We start from the raw sequence: 17003 nt of genomic DNA on the forward strand, positions 1-17003 counted from the left end.
ATGACACAGGGAGGTAACAGTACCGAAGGAAAAAGGGTTCCTTTTCTTCAGTGAGAAGATCCTAAATAATATGCATTTTCATTTCCTTGCAAGCTTAACCTGGCAACTCAATGGCTAAAAAATAAAATAAGACATAAATAAACCCAGGTGCTAAATAATCCTTTTTACTTGATGATGCCTCTAAAGTTTATGTCAAAGAAAAAAGAAAAGTTCCTTGGCCAGAGGTGTGTGAACTTGGCCAGGGGATGGGAGACACCACCATGAACCTCAGCTCTCTCCTGCCCTGTACTCGATGGGGAGTGCTGTACCTCTCATGAACGAAAATTAACAGTCACAAAGATGAATGTCCTCTCCTCAAATCTGGTGACTTGGGAATGTCATGAGGATGACGACATTGGGTTAATTCATCTTTTTCTGGGTCTCTCCCCTCAGCCCAAGCAGCCGGGGGGTCCAGGAAGTCTGGGGTAAATAGTAAACCACGTGACCCTGTGATGCCAGGGCGCTGGGCACAAAGCCTTTCATCCCAGTGACGCCTAGGATGTGTAATTCTGCAACCTCATGGTCATATCTTTAATACTGGGGTGGAGGGAGGTGGGCACAGAGATCAGCCAGTGCTCTTTTCCAGATTCATCTAGAGTTCTCTCTCTAAGAAAGCTTACTGACATCCTCTCAGGGTTTGCTGGATTAAGGAGTATTGCTAAAACACTTAAAAAAAAAATCTACTTTGAACACATGTATAAGCTGGAAAGAAAACACACACGCCTTCACTGCAGTTAGGAAAGGGAACAGGCTGATCTATGAAGTGATCTCTGAAATCCTGAACACTTTCTGGGCTTCTTCCAATTTTAATGCATCGTGTAGGTAACAGATTCTCTCATTCACCTTCTGAACGATCCAGCACTCATAATTGCCCCTAAAACTGCCCAACTCAGCTTAGCTCAGTTTGGAAGTCACCAGGGGACCTGAGAAGCTGCCTTTTAGACATGGGGAGAGAGCCAGAACAGAAAGGGGGAGCTGATGCTCGGGGCAGGTAGGGGGCAATAATCCACTTCTTTTTAGCAGCCTTTCCTGCTCCCCTTCAAGAGCCCGCCGGGCCATGCACCTCCAAGATGGGCAGGGAGCCGCACCCATTGGTTACAAAAGGAGGCATCAGACTCTATTAAAAAACGGAACCGCACAGTGGGAATGCTTTCATCATCACCCACACAGACGAGCAGAAGCTACAGACAGAGAGCCACTACGGATGGTGCTCGGGACAGAAGTGAGAATGGCCCGGAACTCTGCCTCCGGTAGAGATGCCAGGTTTACAGGAGTGATTGCGATGCCCTCACCAGACCCCTCCTCCTCCTCCTCCTCCTCCTCGGCCGCTGGCGGCTCCTGCATCTCCTCTGGGAAAGCCTGAGGCCGGCTCGGGTAACTTCTGCTGCCTGAGACAGTCACGCGTGCTCGGGACCTCTCACCTGAGGTCTCTGGGTGCTGAACTGGCGTGGAGGTAGCTAGGCCCGGGAGGGAAATGTGGTCACCTGTGTCATCTTCTTCGAAGTCGTTAAGGCAGTACACTTCGTCCAGGTCAACGTCCAGCGTCCGGAAGCCCTTGGTGACCACACCAGGCCGGGGGTCCAGGATGCCCCCGAGGTGAGGCTGGGCCAACTGCTGCCAGTGGTGAAGGGTGGCAGAACCTTGCAGGAGAAAGGGCAGAGGGGGCGACAGGGAGAAGAGAGGGTTAGGACGGGGGTCTAAGCGGATGGCTGTTCACCACCCTCCAGTGTGGAGCGTGAGCCCCAGGGGGCCCTGGGTGCCACAGGTGGACGCAGGTACGGACACCCATTGAGCTGCCCTTGCCCCTCCTGCTGTGCAGCAGGTGCTAATCCCCTTCCATGCCCGGAAGGGGCACCAATTTAAGGACAAAAATCAATTTTTTTACAAAGTAAAATTAACGCCATACTATGTGCCAAGGATGTTTGGTGACAAACTCTTTATTTTAATCAACTGATGTCAACCCCCCAATCCAACACAGAATCACTTTAGAACTAGAAGCGGAAAAAATAAGCGAGGCAAGCACAGAAGCGGGGTGGGAGCGGGGAATGTGTATGGATTCTATACCAAGTACACACAGCTGGGAACAGGGAAGACAGAGCAGAGGCAGAGTAAGACGATGTCCAACCAACTCTAGGACCCACAACAAGAGAAAAGCAAAAAGAAATTAAAGTAGCACACAGAGAAGCGGTGGGCACGGCCGTCACCTCCTTTACCTAGGTTTTCTGTATTCCGCCAGCAAGCCTGACAGGCTGCAGGTTTGGGGAGTGGGAACTGGCTTAAAGAGACGTGATTTAAGAACACATAAGTCCACACAGAGGTCTGAAGCAGAGGAGCCCATCTCCTGGCTGACACCAGAGCCTGGGACTCAGATGACACCAAGCAAGGTCTGTAATAACACCGGAGTGCGTCCTTGAGGACCTGGAAGGTAAACCCCGTGCTACCAAAGAGAGGTGTTCCAAGACCAAGTCTGCTTAGGAAACTTGGGTTAAGAAGTGTTATTTACTGAGGAACTACATCTCAGAACCTTTAGCATGTTACTCTGTGCCGGGACTCTGCCCAACCCATCTGCTAGAGCAAACCTTCTCCCCCTTAGGACACTTAATACCCCTCACACGGCCCTGGTACTGTGGGTGCCCCACCCGTGGGCATTCTATCCCCATTCCACAGATGAAGAAGCTAGCCACACCAATAACATTCCATGCTCAACAGAGAGACTTTGAGAACAGTTCTCAATGAACTCCCAGACACTTACTGCTGGTTTCCCGAGGGCATCCTCTGTTGGGAGGGCAAGAATCCCTCCAGACTACCAGGATGCCCTGGGGAACGTCAGAAAGGGGAACCAGGGATGCCAGGGGCCAGCAGCTCAGGAGTCAAGATAAAAGAGAAGTGAAAGGCAGGCAGGCAGGCAGTGTGGCCAGGAAGTGGTCCAGGAATGTAACTGAACTCCCCGACCCTCCGCTGTGCCCAGTGAGCGCACTGCCTCCTAAACACTGCTGGGAAATAACTCCTTATGGGACAGTCTCGGCCGAGGAGCCTTGAAAGGATTTTGCAAACGGGCAATTTCAAATCCACTTAAAAGAGAAAAAATTGTACACACTTTGGGGTCTCTCCCGGTTTTAAGTGTCACAAGTACGATAGCAATCTACATAACCCGAAACTATTGAATATAACTAGAAAATATTCTAAATGCAAAAAAGAAAAGAGACGAAAGGTGCATATAATGAAACAAACCTGTGCATGGGATCCTGAGTCCCAGGTGCCACGGCACCATTTTTTAAAAAGCTACCCTGTATGGAGGTGTGCCAGCAGGGTAGCTTGCTCTACATGTATCACCTAGACTCACTCCTCAAAATCGCCCTGCAGGGTTAAGAATTATTACCCACACCTCACAGACTGAGGTTCACTGAAGTTACGTAACTTCCAGAGTCACTGAGTTAGCGGTAGCATAGCCAGGGTTCAGTGCTAAAGGCCCAGTTCTTTCTGTAAACTCCTCCTGCCTCCCTCCTCAAACCACAGGTCTGAAAACTAGCCAGGAACCTGGGCTCAGTGAGAATATGGAGGAATAAATGGCGGGCAGTGCAGCTTCCCCGTGGACGTCCAGGGCCTGCCAGGAGATGCACAGTCTCCCACCAGTGGGGTTTCTCCTGCCACTCCTGGGGACCTCCACGCATAATAGTCCAAAATGGGCCCCCGGTTTGTGTGTTCACTGTTCACATGTCCACGTTCCTGGCAACACAACTGCACTGGGGAGAAATTTTAAACAAGGCATTACGACACCCAGCTTGGGGCGGCACATCCAGGTCTTAGAAGGAAGATGAGAAATCCCCAGATGCAATGTGGCCATGGCCACACTGGGAAGGGGACTAAAGGGAAAGTCAACACACTGGAAAGTGAAGAACCATGTCAAGGAAGTGGCAGATCTCCTCATCCTTCTGAAGGGGGTTCTAGACGTTTACAATGCACCGGGAAAGAACTCATTGAGGCTGGAGGTCTGGGCCCGGAAAAGAGTCCCGTGGGCCTCCATTCTCCATCTGTTTAACAGGCTGCCCCATCTCTCCCCACCCCGTGCATGAGTCCGAGAGAGAAATGAGGCTACAGAGAGTTGCTATTTGGAGTTAAAGAGGCTACAGAAGTACATGGAGTATTTTGCATTCCCTGAAAATGCAGAGCAAGGAAATCTAGTGAGATTACAATGAAAAGGTTATGCTGAAAGATGTATAATACGTGCCTTTTTACCCCACACCTCAGGCCTCCTTTACTCATGGAATAGCCAGCCTTTACTGAGCACTAAGGGCCAGGCTCTCTTCTAAGAAGCCTACATTACTGACTCAGTCATCAGGATAACCCTGCCATCCTCACGTTACAGATGAGGAAACCGAGCGCAGGGAGGTAAAGTGACTTGCCAGAGGCTGCACAGCCAGGCTTTAAACCCAGGCTGGCTCCAGTGCCCAGCCTCTTGACCATAAACACCACCTCTCAGACGGCACTGAGGAGGCCTCACATAATGTGAACCTCAGAAATCAGGTCAATAACACACGTGAATGGTGTTCTAATTCTCAAACAGGTGTTTTCTATTCTACAAAAGTCACTATTGGTGACAACCTCTGCAAACTTGACTGTCATGTGAGTTACGCCATGCAGGGGGCTCACGGACCATCTCCACTCCTGACTGGTTCTGAGGCCCGAGCAAACGTGGTGGTCCAGGCGTGGCAGTGGATGGGAGGTGGAGTGTGAGGGGTTCTGCCTTATTCAGAGCCTTTGTTGTCTCTTTCCTATCCCGTTTCCCCAGCTCCCCCCCACCTCCCGTGCCCACCCCTCCTGGCCTCCTTTATTTGTCAAGCACAAAGCAGGAGGTTCACTGTACTATTAACTACCTCCCATTACCATCACCTTCTCCCACCCACATGAGAATGAAGCTGGGGTCAGGCAGGCAAAGAGGGGAACCTTCATGTTCCTAGTCGGCACCAAGATGGTCTATGGAGCAGGGCGTGGACAGCGCAGAAACGTAATTACGGTCACTGCCCCTTTCCTTCTGTTTGCTTTCTTTCCACACCCCACTGTTCTAACTAAAAGGTTTTCATGTCACCAAAGGAGAAGAAAACTAAATCCATTTATGTCAGCAGAGCACCTAGGGCTTAAGAGTTAGAACGAAACCTGCTGGATAATGTACAGCTTGGAAGTGTATGCTTTTCCCTAATTACATATTAACTTGTTTATATTTGGAAATACTACCTGGTTATAATCAATCAGAAAGGAAGAGCAAAATAGAGGGGAAAAATACTGCCTGATTCATCTTTTTAATCCCGATATATCTCTTTCTAGTTTGAATATTTTGTTTGTCCTTTACCTGCTTAAAACGTGTAAGATAAGGTGAAGAGACAAGAGTGCTAGTATTCTTAAACACCTAGCCCAGTTATTTTGGCTGACACCAATGAGCAGATAGCAAGATTAATTAAATAGGTAAGGGAGACACAGATGGACGACACAGATTGGCTATCTGCTATGATCCCAGCCAACATTCTCCAGGGGCCTCACCACAGGTACATTTACCTGGGCCACTGGAGAGCATGGGAATCCTATCAGCTTCTTGGTGGCAGTGGAAAAGGATGTATGAACATTGGCCCCAGCACAATGCTGGTCCAGGTCTCAACACTGGTAAGGCTAGCCTTTATACCTGAGTTACTGGAATAGGGGCAAGTTCAAGGAGTCTACCAGTTAATAAGCACCTATTAGATGCTGGGCACGATAAAAACACATCACATTTATTCCTTGCCACAATCTTGTGTGGCAGATGTGAGCCCTATTTCACAATAAGGGAAACAGGGCTCCAAAAGGTAAAGTAACTTATCCAACACCACAGTTAGAGCTGTAATGAACCCAGCATCAGGCAGACTTCCATGTCAGCACTTCACCATATCAAATTCAACATGGTAACACAGAAGTAATTGTAGAGGAGAGGAAGAAAAAACATATTGGTTGTATTTTAAACAGCTAAGAAGTCAGAGGACTACAAAATGGAGCCAGAGGGATAGATCTCTATCATGAGGATACCTTACAGCCCATAGCGATAAGACATGACTTTTTAATGGTAGTGATATGGGTTCCTGGTGAGCAGGGGTACTATAGTTGAAATTTATCTTGCAAATCTAATGGGATTTCCTCTTATTCTATTAATTTATCACAAAACTACTGCTATCTACGTCACAAGATTAAAAGAGAAAAAGATGAATTGGTCAAAATAACTTTTAAAAAAAATCTCTTCCTACATACAATATGCTTGGAAAATGAATCCAAAAACACATCCTTAGATGATCTAATGAAACACAAAGTAAAATATAGAAAGCAGACAAGATAGAGATGATAAATTCCAATGACCTTTGAGAGACAAAGGAGAAAAAAGAAAAGAAAGGCAAAAAGTAAAATTGCAGAAATGGAAGATTTTATTGAAAGAAAAACAGACATAATTATGGATCAGAAAACAATCACCAAGCTTACAACTGAATAAACAGTTAAAAAAAGGATGAGCCATCCCTCTTCTGAAATCTAAGAAGGACCTAAATTATACAATTAAAAAGTAATTATGAAAAAAGAATGTTCGCCCACCCTCTTCCTTCCTTTGCAGAATTATGGCACCCAGCATTTCTTGGGTCTTTAACAAGTAAAACCTCATCTTACAGCATGCATCCTAACAGGGGTGATACTGCCCCCCAGGGTTGAAAACTGGTTCTTCTGGGGTGAATAATGGTACTCTCTGTAGGCACAGATACACATATAATACATATATCTATGGCATTAACTTTTCTGGGGGGGAGGGATTGGGAATTAATGTCTAAAATGGCTTCTTAAAGAGGGTAATAAAAAAAAAGTTGAGAAATACTGCCTTACAGAAATTCTGATTTGGCTTTGCATTAGATACATAGTAGAATTCTGAAATACCTTCTCAAACTCTCATGGGTTTCCAAACTAAAGGAGGAAAAAAAAAAAGAAAATTACAAGCACTTAGTGGCTCTCAGCAGGGTAGTGGTAGGTAAGGGGAACACATGTTATAATGCCTAAAGCAAAAAGAAGGAAAAAAGGGGAGTTTCTCCATGAGGTTAATCATCTAGGGTGTCCCTGACACTAGAAACTGAATTGCCCCTGGAAAAGGTAGGCTTAAGGAGGGACAGGACTCACTCGCCTCCACAGTCACCCCCTTCCCGGCCCCCAAACTGTGGAGGTCTAGAAGCCTTGCTCAGAACACACTGCATCTGAGGAAAGCCACAGCCTCTTTATTTGAAGACCAAAGCAGAGCATGTGAGTCAACAAATAGCAAACCGCTTTCACCTGGTTATTGAAGAAAACAACTTACAGCGTTTGCTCTGCACACCCCCTCCCTGACACCAAATTTTCTGAGAAGTCAAAGCATCAATTGGCTACACTTCTCACACCCCCAGGCATGTCCTAGTTAACTTCTGAGGATGTTAGGAGCGCCTCTGCCTCCCCCAAAGATCTGTACTTCTACGGTTCTAAATGCAAGAGAAAGAGAACTAGGAAACCAGCGCTAACACGTTTTCTTTTCTTTGGCTGAGTTGGAGGTTAGTCTGGGCTGCCTGTGTGTGCATTTCCAAACCTGCACCGGGAGAGGTGGAGGCCGGGGCACTCAGAGGAACTCAAACCAGCAGCGCGGGTGGCTATCTCGGAAGAAAAAGGAGTAGGCGTTACAGAGGTTGCCAGCTTTCCGGTGGTGGATCAGGGACCACAGGGAGTCGCTGAGGAGGGCAGAGAGGGGCCGAGGCCCCTTGTGATCACCTTCCAGCGGCTTGACGATCTGCAGCTTCTCGGGCAGGTAGGAGCGGCTGCTGAACGACATGCCAGAGAAGCCGGTGAACTCCGAGAAGCGCGAGTGCGTGCCCAGGGACATGATGCTCTCGGTGGGCGTCAGGGAGCCGCTGAGCAGCTCGCCCTTCTCCGCCAGCTCCCTGAGCTTCCGCTCCTGCTCCTCCTCGAAGAACCTCCTCTCCGAGAGGTAGTTCTCCCGGCGGAGGGACAGCCGCCGCAGCGCCGTCTCCAGGTCGTGGGAGCCCGGGGTGCCCGGCGTGCCCGGCTTCTTACTCCGCTCCTCGTTTCTGGAAGGAGGGGAAACGGGGGGTGAGCGCGGAGCACCCAGCGGGGGGCGCTAGACAACGACGGCCTTACTGCTAGTTTCCAGGTGGCAGCTGGATCTTCTAAGGAAACCAAGGCAGTTGAAATTTAGGCTAAAATGGGGAAACAAATGCCTGTCCAGAAGAAAAATTCCCTCTGTTGGTTCTCTTTTTCCTCAGGGAGGTGAGGAGGGAGCACTAAGGTGCATTGCAAATTTGCACTACGTAAAATCCAACCCCTACAAAACATCTCCCTCATGACGCCTTAGGAAGAAACCTTCTTCAGGCTGATAACCAATATTTTATAATAACTCTAAGTGGACTAAAACCTTTAAAAATTGTGAATCACTATGTTGCACACCTACCTGTAACTGACATAATATTGTACAGCAACTATACTTCAATCAGAAAAATAATAAAGTCCAGAAAAACCCAAAGTTCTGATAGAGCAGTTTCCAACTGTCTGACCCATCAGTCAGAAAAGCCAATTTTGTGAAGTCATGGATGGACAATGGAATGGAGGTGGGGGGTGTTCCCGCAGGGCTTCAGGATGAGAGGGACAGACCACCGCTGAAGAGGACCCATCCCAGGAATGCATAGTGTGGCGGGCACTTGCCAGACACCCTGCACCCCACCTTCTGAAGAGAACCAGATTCTGGTCACAAGACAGAGCCTGAGTCCTCCTCAGCCTTTCAGGATCCAAGCTACAAAGGGGTTCATGAAACAAATGTCTGGTCTGTAGCCTAACAGATAAAGATTAACAGAAAAAAATTGTCATTTATCCTCTCCTCCAGCATTTAACAGAAAAGCCGACTTCTGGTGCATCCTGTTATAACTCTTTAAACTGGTTAACATAGCAGCATCAAGATAAGCATAAGCTCAGCCGGTTGGTACAACAGATTTGAGACCTGAAAGGTCGACACTTTTCAGGCGACTCTTATCAGCCCCCCTTCTTCTGCTTACTGAACCTGTGTTCAATCCCCCCTACCTGTCCCCAAAGCAGAAAGATAAGAGACCCCGGCTGGCTCACCCCAGGTCTGCTGACTCTGCTTCCAGGATGATGCTGTTGGTCTTGTTGTCAAGGACGACGTTGCCGACGTCGCTGCCGTAGAAGCTGGACCGGGGGGTGCTGACACAGCTGGACAGGAGCGAGTTCATGGCCGAGGACTGGTTGGAGCCAGGGATGTTCATGGGGGACGGGGTCAGAGACCTCTGCTTGACCACCTGGTTGATGTTTCTTACGGTCTCAAAGACTCGCTTCTGGTGACTGGGGAGAATGCACAACATCATCCGTGACTAAGCAAATGCAGGAATGACCCTGGAGTCCAACCCTCCAAACCCTGTCCACTGAGAAGCCAATAAGCAGCTGACCCACTGTGACCCCCAAGCAACCCGACACCCTGTGCCTTCCACGTGTTTCTTAGGGTGTTGGCTGGAATTCAAGAGACTCAATACCCACAGAATTCAGGGCTCCACTACGCGGTTGTGTCCTAAAGTTGATACTGCTTCCTACTTTCCTTAAGCTTGACCTACAAATATATTTAATGGTAACTTTTGTCTCCCACCTAGTTTTCTTCTCTCATGATAGTCTCTAGAAAGCAAACTCCAGGAGGGCCGTGTTCACTGCTCAGCATGTAACAGGGCTCAATACATTTTTGCAGAATGAGTCTTTGTTGACCATTCATATTAAAAAAAAAAAGTAAGACAAAGTTAGTCTTAAAAACTTCTATAATGAGATGATAAACACCAAATGAGTCTTTTTTTTTTTTTCCTGGAAACTGCCATTTCTAAGAGCAGAACCACACTTTGATGCTCATTTGTTCTCTTCTAAGGAGAAAAAGGTAGGTATGTTTCTATAATGGCTGCTTCTTTCTGGGCTGCAAAGGGCTTCACACATGCACCGAGGCTTAGGGACTGGTCACTTCCAGGATCCCGTTTAAGTTCTGTCTATGGGATTTGGGTACAGAAAAAACTTGATGAAATCAGATCCACAGGTTCCTTATACCTCCGAGCAGGCCAAGTGCAAGGTCTCAAGTTAGGACGAGAGATGGCACAGGCCGGTATGTATGCAGAAAGGAAATGGGAGCCTTGCTCACACCCCACCCCCCAAAGAGCCCTCTGTATCTCAGATTGCATCTTATTTTTCTTTTCCTAACAGACGTCAAAATTTTTTTAAAGTAACATTTTCCACTGAAAAGAAAGATAAAAATGAGCGGTGGTGTCAAGATGGAGCTTGTGTGAAGAGAGATGGGAAACACATCTATCCTTCCCTAACTTTCTGCAAGTTCATAATATATATTTAAAACCCAACCAGAGGAGGAGGGGGGTTGTCAGCTGCATTCTCTAATTTCCCTTAATCTAGACTGTCTGTGGAAGGATCACAGCGATCACTGCTGGCATCTGAGGCCCACCCCACAGTCCCTGGGAGCTGAGAACCAAGGCCGTACGCGATGTCTGGCGACTCGGGCTCTTCCAGCTGCAGCTCCTTGCGCATGGTTCCCTCGATCTCCGCCGCCAAGGAGTCCTGGGAAAAGCCGGGAGACACACAGTGAGTGAGCAGCAATTCAAGTGCTCTGTCTCTAGAAAAGGCGTGAAGACAGCCTGGCCACAGAGCATAAACCGAGGCCTCGGAACACAGGGTGACAGCATCTGCCACGGGCAGAACGCCGGGCTGAGCGATCCCCATGGAGCTGAGGGTAAAGCCCCTTTGCTCCTATGAACTGAGGGTCTGAAAGCAAACCCTTTGTTCCCTGGGCCAAACCATGGAGCTGTGGCGGTGACCACAAGGAGAGGCAGAGAGCTTGCAGGGGAGGACCTGAGTGATGGGTGCTGTCGTTTGGGCTCTGCTCTTATGATCCCTGGCCTCCGGCAGGGAAAGCTCCTGTGCCCACCAACCATCTGTGGCCCCCCCACCTTTAACAACCGGCTCACATCTCATTTCCGCCAGGAATCCTTCATCTCCTCCCCGAGGAGACAGCAAACACATTAAGACCTTGCCAGTTCTCTGAACAGTCCACTTGCGTCTTTCTCTAGCCAGGCTGTGAATCTGTGGGTCTGGGGAAGACCAGTCATTGAGGACTTCTCACCTCCTGGATGGGCCAAGCCCCAAGCTGAGACTCAGCAATGGAGGGGCCTGCTGAGTACCCCTCTCCCTGAACCGCCCACCAGGCCTCACTGGGTGAAGCGGAGCCTGACAGACAATCCCTCATGCTCACGCAGGTGGATGCCGATAGGACCAGGGTGTGCAGAAAAGCACCTGCTGAGGCCTCAGAGGAGGACACCACCTAGGAGAACCTGAAGAGAAGGGCTAAATTCGTGCCAAACAACAGAACTTCCTGCGACGACGGGAATGTTCTCTTTCTGCACCATCCAGTATGGGAGACAACTGGCCACAGGTGGCTACTGAGCGCTTGAAAAGTGACCAGTGTGACTGAGGAACTGAATTCTTAACTGCACTAATTTTAAGTGATTTAAATTTACATAGTCACTTGTGGCCAGTGGCTTCCCAGCTGACAGCGCCTGGGGCCTCCTCCAGGGTGTCCACCTCCAGGGCCGCCCCACAGTCCACTGGGGATACTCCCGTCTGGAATTTGTAATTTTTAAGCTAGTTTATTTTTCTTAATACTGTTTACATTCCAAGTTCTGCACAAGGGAAGGACCTTCATACCAGTTAAGAGAAACAAGATACCAAACTACTAATGAGACTGCTGTTCTGGAGGAAAAGTCACAAGCAAGGTCTGTGACATTTGGGGCCACGATCCCCCCTGGGCCATCTGGAGATGAGCATGGATCCCTTCTCAGAATAATGTTTTTAAATGAATAAAATAATTAGGATTAAAGAGGAAGCCAGATATACCAAGTTAATTACTAAAATATTAATAACTGCAAGTATGATAGAGTAACACACAGGATCGGGTTTCAGGACTGGTAATGACTGTCACTTTGAAGCGGAGATTAGCACAGGTGGTGTCTTGGGACGTCTGTGGCCACTGACACGTGCTATGAAAAGAGCTGTGATTTCGATGGATGACAAAGTCACGGGGATGCTAATATCGCTGTGGTTTGTTACCTACCTTCATGAAGGAAGGAAACACCAAGTACCGTTAGGGATTAATAAACATATAAGATATAATCCTCCCTCGAAGTTCAAGGGCCCACTGAATCCTGTCTGTAGATCCCAGATTAAGAACTCTTGGCCATAAGGCAAGAGGATTGGGAACATACTTGAGCAAAACCTGCTACTCACTGTTTTATTCAGCAGTGAGAAGGGCTGGGAGCAAGAGAGGCAGATCTGGGTGTTTTGCTCCAGAGACACAGGCATGATGTGAGCTTTAGATTGCCTTAAATATCTTTCATGCATAATGCACTTTAAAAATAGCCGTCTTCAAAAACTGAGCTCTGCCAACAGCAGAAAAAGGGCAAACAAAAGCTCCACCTCAGCAAATAATAAACGCTGAGAATCAATCTCTCCAGAAGAAACCCAAATGCAGACTTTCAATTCAACTTTTCTTATGTCCTGGTTTAGCTTTAAAGTACAGGTCTGTCCTTGAGAGTGGGAACACAGGAGAATGAATCCCAGGCATGCAGGAAACAAGACAGCCCCAAGGAGATGTGAAACCGGGAAGGAGGGAAAGTGAGGCAGGGAGTGTACAAAGCTACACGGGCCCGTCTGTGAGCCGACCATAGTCAGTTCTAGATCGGGATTCAGGGGATGTATTGTCCTTTGCTGCCTTCACTGGGATTCTTGGAATCACTGGATCACCAATCTGCTTCTTGGAAGGCTGACTATTTATGTTGTGTCTTTCTTTTTGGTTTCCCTTAGATTTCAATCAGGTGGAGAGAGAGCGCCTGACTTTATATGTGAAATCAAAGAGGAAAAGGAGATCATGATTTAGAAAAAGTGGTTCAGACAGCAAGGGGTTGGGTGACAGTGTCTGCCATGGGGAGGGGGAATCTGTGAAGAAAAAAGAGCCCTGAGTAAAGGTCAATTTGAAAGGGACCAACTTTCACAAACATTTATACAGCCCTCCACTCCTATTTCATTTAGGGGAATTTCTCTCAAAAGTTCTTCTCAGAGAGAACTGGTATCTCATCAAAGCATGGAAATAGAGCCTGAAAAGTTCTTGGTGGTTTGCTTTTCAGTCTGTTGATCCAGCCATCCAGATGTAATAGCTAGTAAGCACCTACAACTCTACAATATACCAAGCACTGTGCTAGGCGCAGAGTATTAAAGAGAGGGAAGGAGGGAAGGAGGAAATAGCAAATAAGACATGGTCCCCACCTTCAAGCGGCCCTAGTCTGACAGAAGAAGATAAAATTAGAAAGTTCTCCAAATATTACTGGGAAATGACCAGCACAGTGGCATCACCCTGTGCTGCCCAAGCCCCATAGGGAGAGGTTCAGCCTCCTGGAAAGCCCCCTTCTCAACCACATTCCCCTAAAGCTTAAACATGAAACACATCAGGCCAGGGTTAAAGAAATAAGATTGTGGGGAAATAATATGAAAAATATAAAAATGTCACACCCAGCACAGAGCGAAATCTTTTTTCAGATCACAGATGCCGAAAGCCACCAGAACGGTTAATAAGCATACAAAGAACCAGCGGAACCGTAACGCAATTTAAGAATTCTCGAATGCACTCGTGAGGCCAAAATAGCACATACTCTAAAAAGGTCGGGGAAAAATAATGTATAGTGCCTTCCAAATACCTGAGGTGCCTACTAAATCTAGTTCCTACTAAATTTATCTTCCAAGGGCAGGAGTAGAAAAGACAGATTCAGGGGGACGGAAAATAAAGAACCAATTCATCTCACGTGGTTAAGAAGCCACGGGCTGGGCTCGCGAGCCCTCATCTCGGATCCAGATCCAAGCTGCAAAAGGGGAAGCCACCTGCAGAGGCTCAGCTCCAGACCCGCCCTCCTCCCAGGAGCACGCGCTGGCCTGAGCGCGGGAAGTGGGGGTCAGGCAGCAGGCGGGCACTCACCATGGGAAACAGGCCCAGCGAGTGGTAGCGCCTGGACGTGGTGTTGGGCATGGTCTTGTTCCGCAGGTTCTTGAGCTCTTCCTGCGCCTCGTGGAGCATCTCCATGCACTCGGCGTACTTGTCCTCCAGCTCGCGCAGCTGCAGGACACCAGGAAGGGGCAGAGGGCTGGGATGTGAGACCTGGTACCCCCCACCCACCCACTCAGGAGCCAGGAAGAACCAGGATCACTACCAGAGGCTCCCGCCCTCCACAGGACCAGCTGCCCTGTGTCCTGAGGCCAAAGGGTCCTCAAGGCACAGTTTTTCTTTTACTTGCAGACTCGGAAATCTCCTAAAACACTAACAACGAGCAACTGAGAGAAAACAAACGAGAGGGCAAGTCATCACTCCCTCGTTTCCTGCCACATCTTTGAACGGGGCTCCTCTGACATGGCGTGCTCTGTGTCCCTTCCCTTATTGGAACGTTTGTCGGGAGCCCGTGAGCGCCGGGCTCCAGGCTGGTGTACAGCCCAGCCTCCCAGGTGCTCACGACCGGCGTCAGCGGAACTGGGAGCCGCCTTAGGAGTAAGAGTGACATTCAATATCAAAATGGTTGTTAAGATGGGAGGGACCCACACAGCCTGCTGGAGGGAGGCTGATGTACCCCAGCTGGGACCGGGGCCCCGATGAAGTGAGGGAGAGCCACTCACCTCGGCCGTGAGCTGCCGTTGGGCATCCTTGGCGGCCCCCAGGTGTTGGACAAGCTCTTCATTTTCCACTGCACACTAGAACGTGGCAAAGGGAAATCAGCTTCTCTTTTAAGACACGTAGAAAAGTCTAACTTTCCCCCTCTTATTCCCTGATCCGTTATCATCCTATCACATGCCCACAGGGAGATTTTATCTTATACTGGAGTAAAATTTTGTCTTTTATATAGTTTGGAAGGCAGCGTATTTCCCGTGTCCGTGTTCATTCCCTGTCGCTTACCCCTACCCTCCATAGTCACAGCTGCTCTCTGGAAGCATTTCACCTCAGGCTTCTAGCAAAGGCCCGACGTGGGAAACTTAATTGTTTTTTCTGCTGCTTCATCTTAAATCTAAAGGGGACATGGTTCTGCTGCGGAATATGCAGGTGCCCTGTGTGAGGACAAATACCAAACTAGATCATTCAGACTCTGAATTCCCAAACTCTCTGTTTACAGCCCCTTTACCTTTCTTAATGAGTTCTATTCATTTGCAGATTTTTCTTAGGAGGTTAAGTGGTGATAAATGTGATCCCCTTGCCAATTCAGGGCAACAAATTTTATGCTATTGAATCCGCTAAGCTTTAGCAAAAGCTCTAAAGGGACAGCACAAATTCCTAAAATATGAATCTAAAGGGCACTGTCTTTGGGGTAAATGCCCCTTCTCGATCTCAGAACAGCTAGTTTTGTATCAGCCAGAGAAACAGAAGCCTTACAGCTTTTGCCTTCTTCTGCAAATCAACTATTTGGGAGAGCAGGTGTGTGATCTCCTCCTGCTGGCGGGCAGCATCTTCCGTCTTCTTGGCCAGTTCCTCCGAGATACTGGCAATCTGCACGTTGGCATCCCCTTTGACCAAGAAACGACAGTCGCAAGAGCCAGAGAGAATGGTTTCTTTGTGGTTTGTCCAAAAAAAAAAAACATCTTTATTGCAAGACAGGGGGGAGGAGTGGAGAGGGCACGTGAAGATGGCTTGGAGGGAGAGTCCCCATCTTCCTATGTGGGCTCGGTCTGTCGTGAGGAGGAACCGGCCCACCAGCTGCGGCTCGCAGGCTCTGTGTGGGTCCTCACCCCACTGCCCAGAGCCACCTCCCCAGAGAAAATCGGGCAGGCTTTGGCAGGCAGCCCGGAGGTGCCATACCAAACAGAAGGTGCCTCTGGCCAATTCTGCACGTTCCACACAGGAACACACCCCCATCAGTAACAGGAACCCCTGCTGCACTCTGTTCTAGAAAGGAACTATTGCCATGCACAACACAATTCCCCTGGGCGTTTTCAACCCATATTCAGAGCCATAACTCATTTTACTAGATTTAAACATAGGGTGTGTTTCATTGACTTAAGTGTTTTGCTGACACTCAGAATACTGTGTTGCCCGTTTGTCTTACTGTGTAAACTTATAATGGAGAGGGTGGGGTGGAAGCACATCATATTTGCAAAGCTGAGAACTCTGGCCTCAACGTTTACACATCAAATTACTGATACTATAAGGCTGTTCTTCCACATCTTCAGCTCAGGACTCCGAAGCTGGACCTAAGTCAGACATTAAATAACCGATATTCCAGCAGAAAGCCAAAATTAAAATTAATTTTAATTAATTGCGAGAGATTGGGGGAACGTACGGCTGACAACACCGCACCCAGTGTCTCATAAACGAGGGTGAGGGGGTGCCACACAAGACCAGGGGAGGCCTCTAGTTTTCAGAAAAAAATGCGACTGAGCCCAGGCTGGCAGGAAGACCACACTCTATCAGGTGATGCAAATCCGTCTGGTCTTAATGATGGCAGATGGGGGAAGTAAAAGCGGGGGACAGGGGTGGGTGGGGGGCAGGCCATACTCAGCTCCTTCACGCAGTCGTTGACCAGCTGCTGTTCCTTCTCTTCATAGGTAATGGTCTCCGTCTTCAGCTGGCAGGCCTGTGGACGAGGCTCAGGTCAGAGATCCCACAGTCACACCCGGACAGCCTAGGGGATGCAGCAAGGGCTAACCTGGGTCTGGAAAGCTGCCCTTCAGCATCTCCCCAGCTGTGACCCACAGAGCCCTCAGATACAGAAAGTCAATCCCGACCACTAGAGGGCACCGCACAAAGCAGTTGCTAAAACTCTTGTGAGCGCCCCCCTCTATCAGTCGGCCTGTCTATT

At 48.6% G+C, this 17003-nt stretch overlaps 1 protein-coding gene across 18 annotated transcripts in view; it reads right to left on the bottom strand.

Annotated features, from left to right (window-relative positions):
• The window catches only part of TRAK1 (trafficking kinesin protein 1), a 102137-nt gene that overhangs the window by 13948 nt on the left and 71186 nt on the right, over positions 1–17003 (bottom strand). For 8 of the 18 annotated variants that reach the window (XM_059939358.1, XM_059939345.1, XM_059939355.1 and 5 more), the window contains 8 exons: positions 16700–16778; positions 15581–15756; positions 14833–14907; positions 14144–14281; positions 10607–10683; positions 9190–9426; positions 7828–8144; positions 1332–1679 (listed from right to left, as the gene is read on the bottom strand). In XM_059939358.1, the coding sequence (XP_059795341.1) occupies positions 1332–1679; positions 7828–8144; positions 9190–9426; positions 10607–10683; positions 14144–14281; positions 14833–14907; positions 15581–15756; positions 16700–16778 (1447 nt within the window). Of the gene's footprint in view, positions 1–1331; positions 1680–6461; positions 8145–9189; positions 9427–10606; positions 10684–14143; positions 14282–14832; positions 14908–15580; positions 15757–16699; positions 16779–17003 lie in introns of those variants that run through there. The other 10 variants (XM_059939349.1, XM_059939357.1, XM_059939356.1 and 7 more) reach the window with 6 other exon arrangements.

This window comes from Balaenoptera ricei, chromosome 11 (assembly GCF_028023285.1).
Source record: "Balaenoptera ricei isolate mBalRic1 chromosome 11, mBalRic1.hap2, whole genome shotgun sequence".
Lineage (NCBI taxonomy): Eukaryota > Metazoa > Chordata > Mammalia > Artiodactyla > Balaenopteridae > Balaenoptera > Balaenoptera ricei.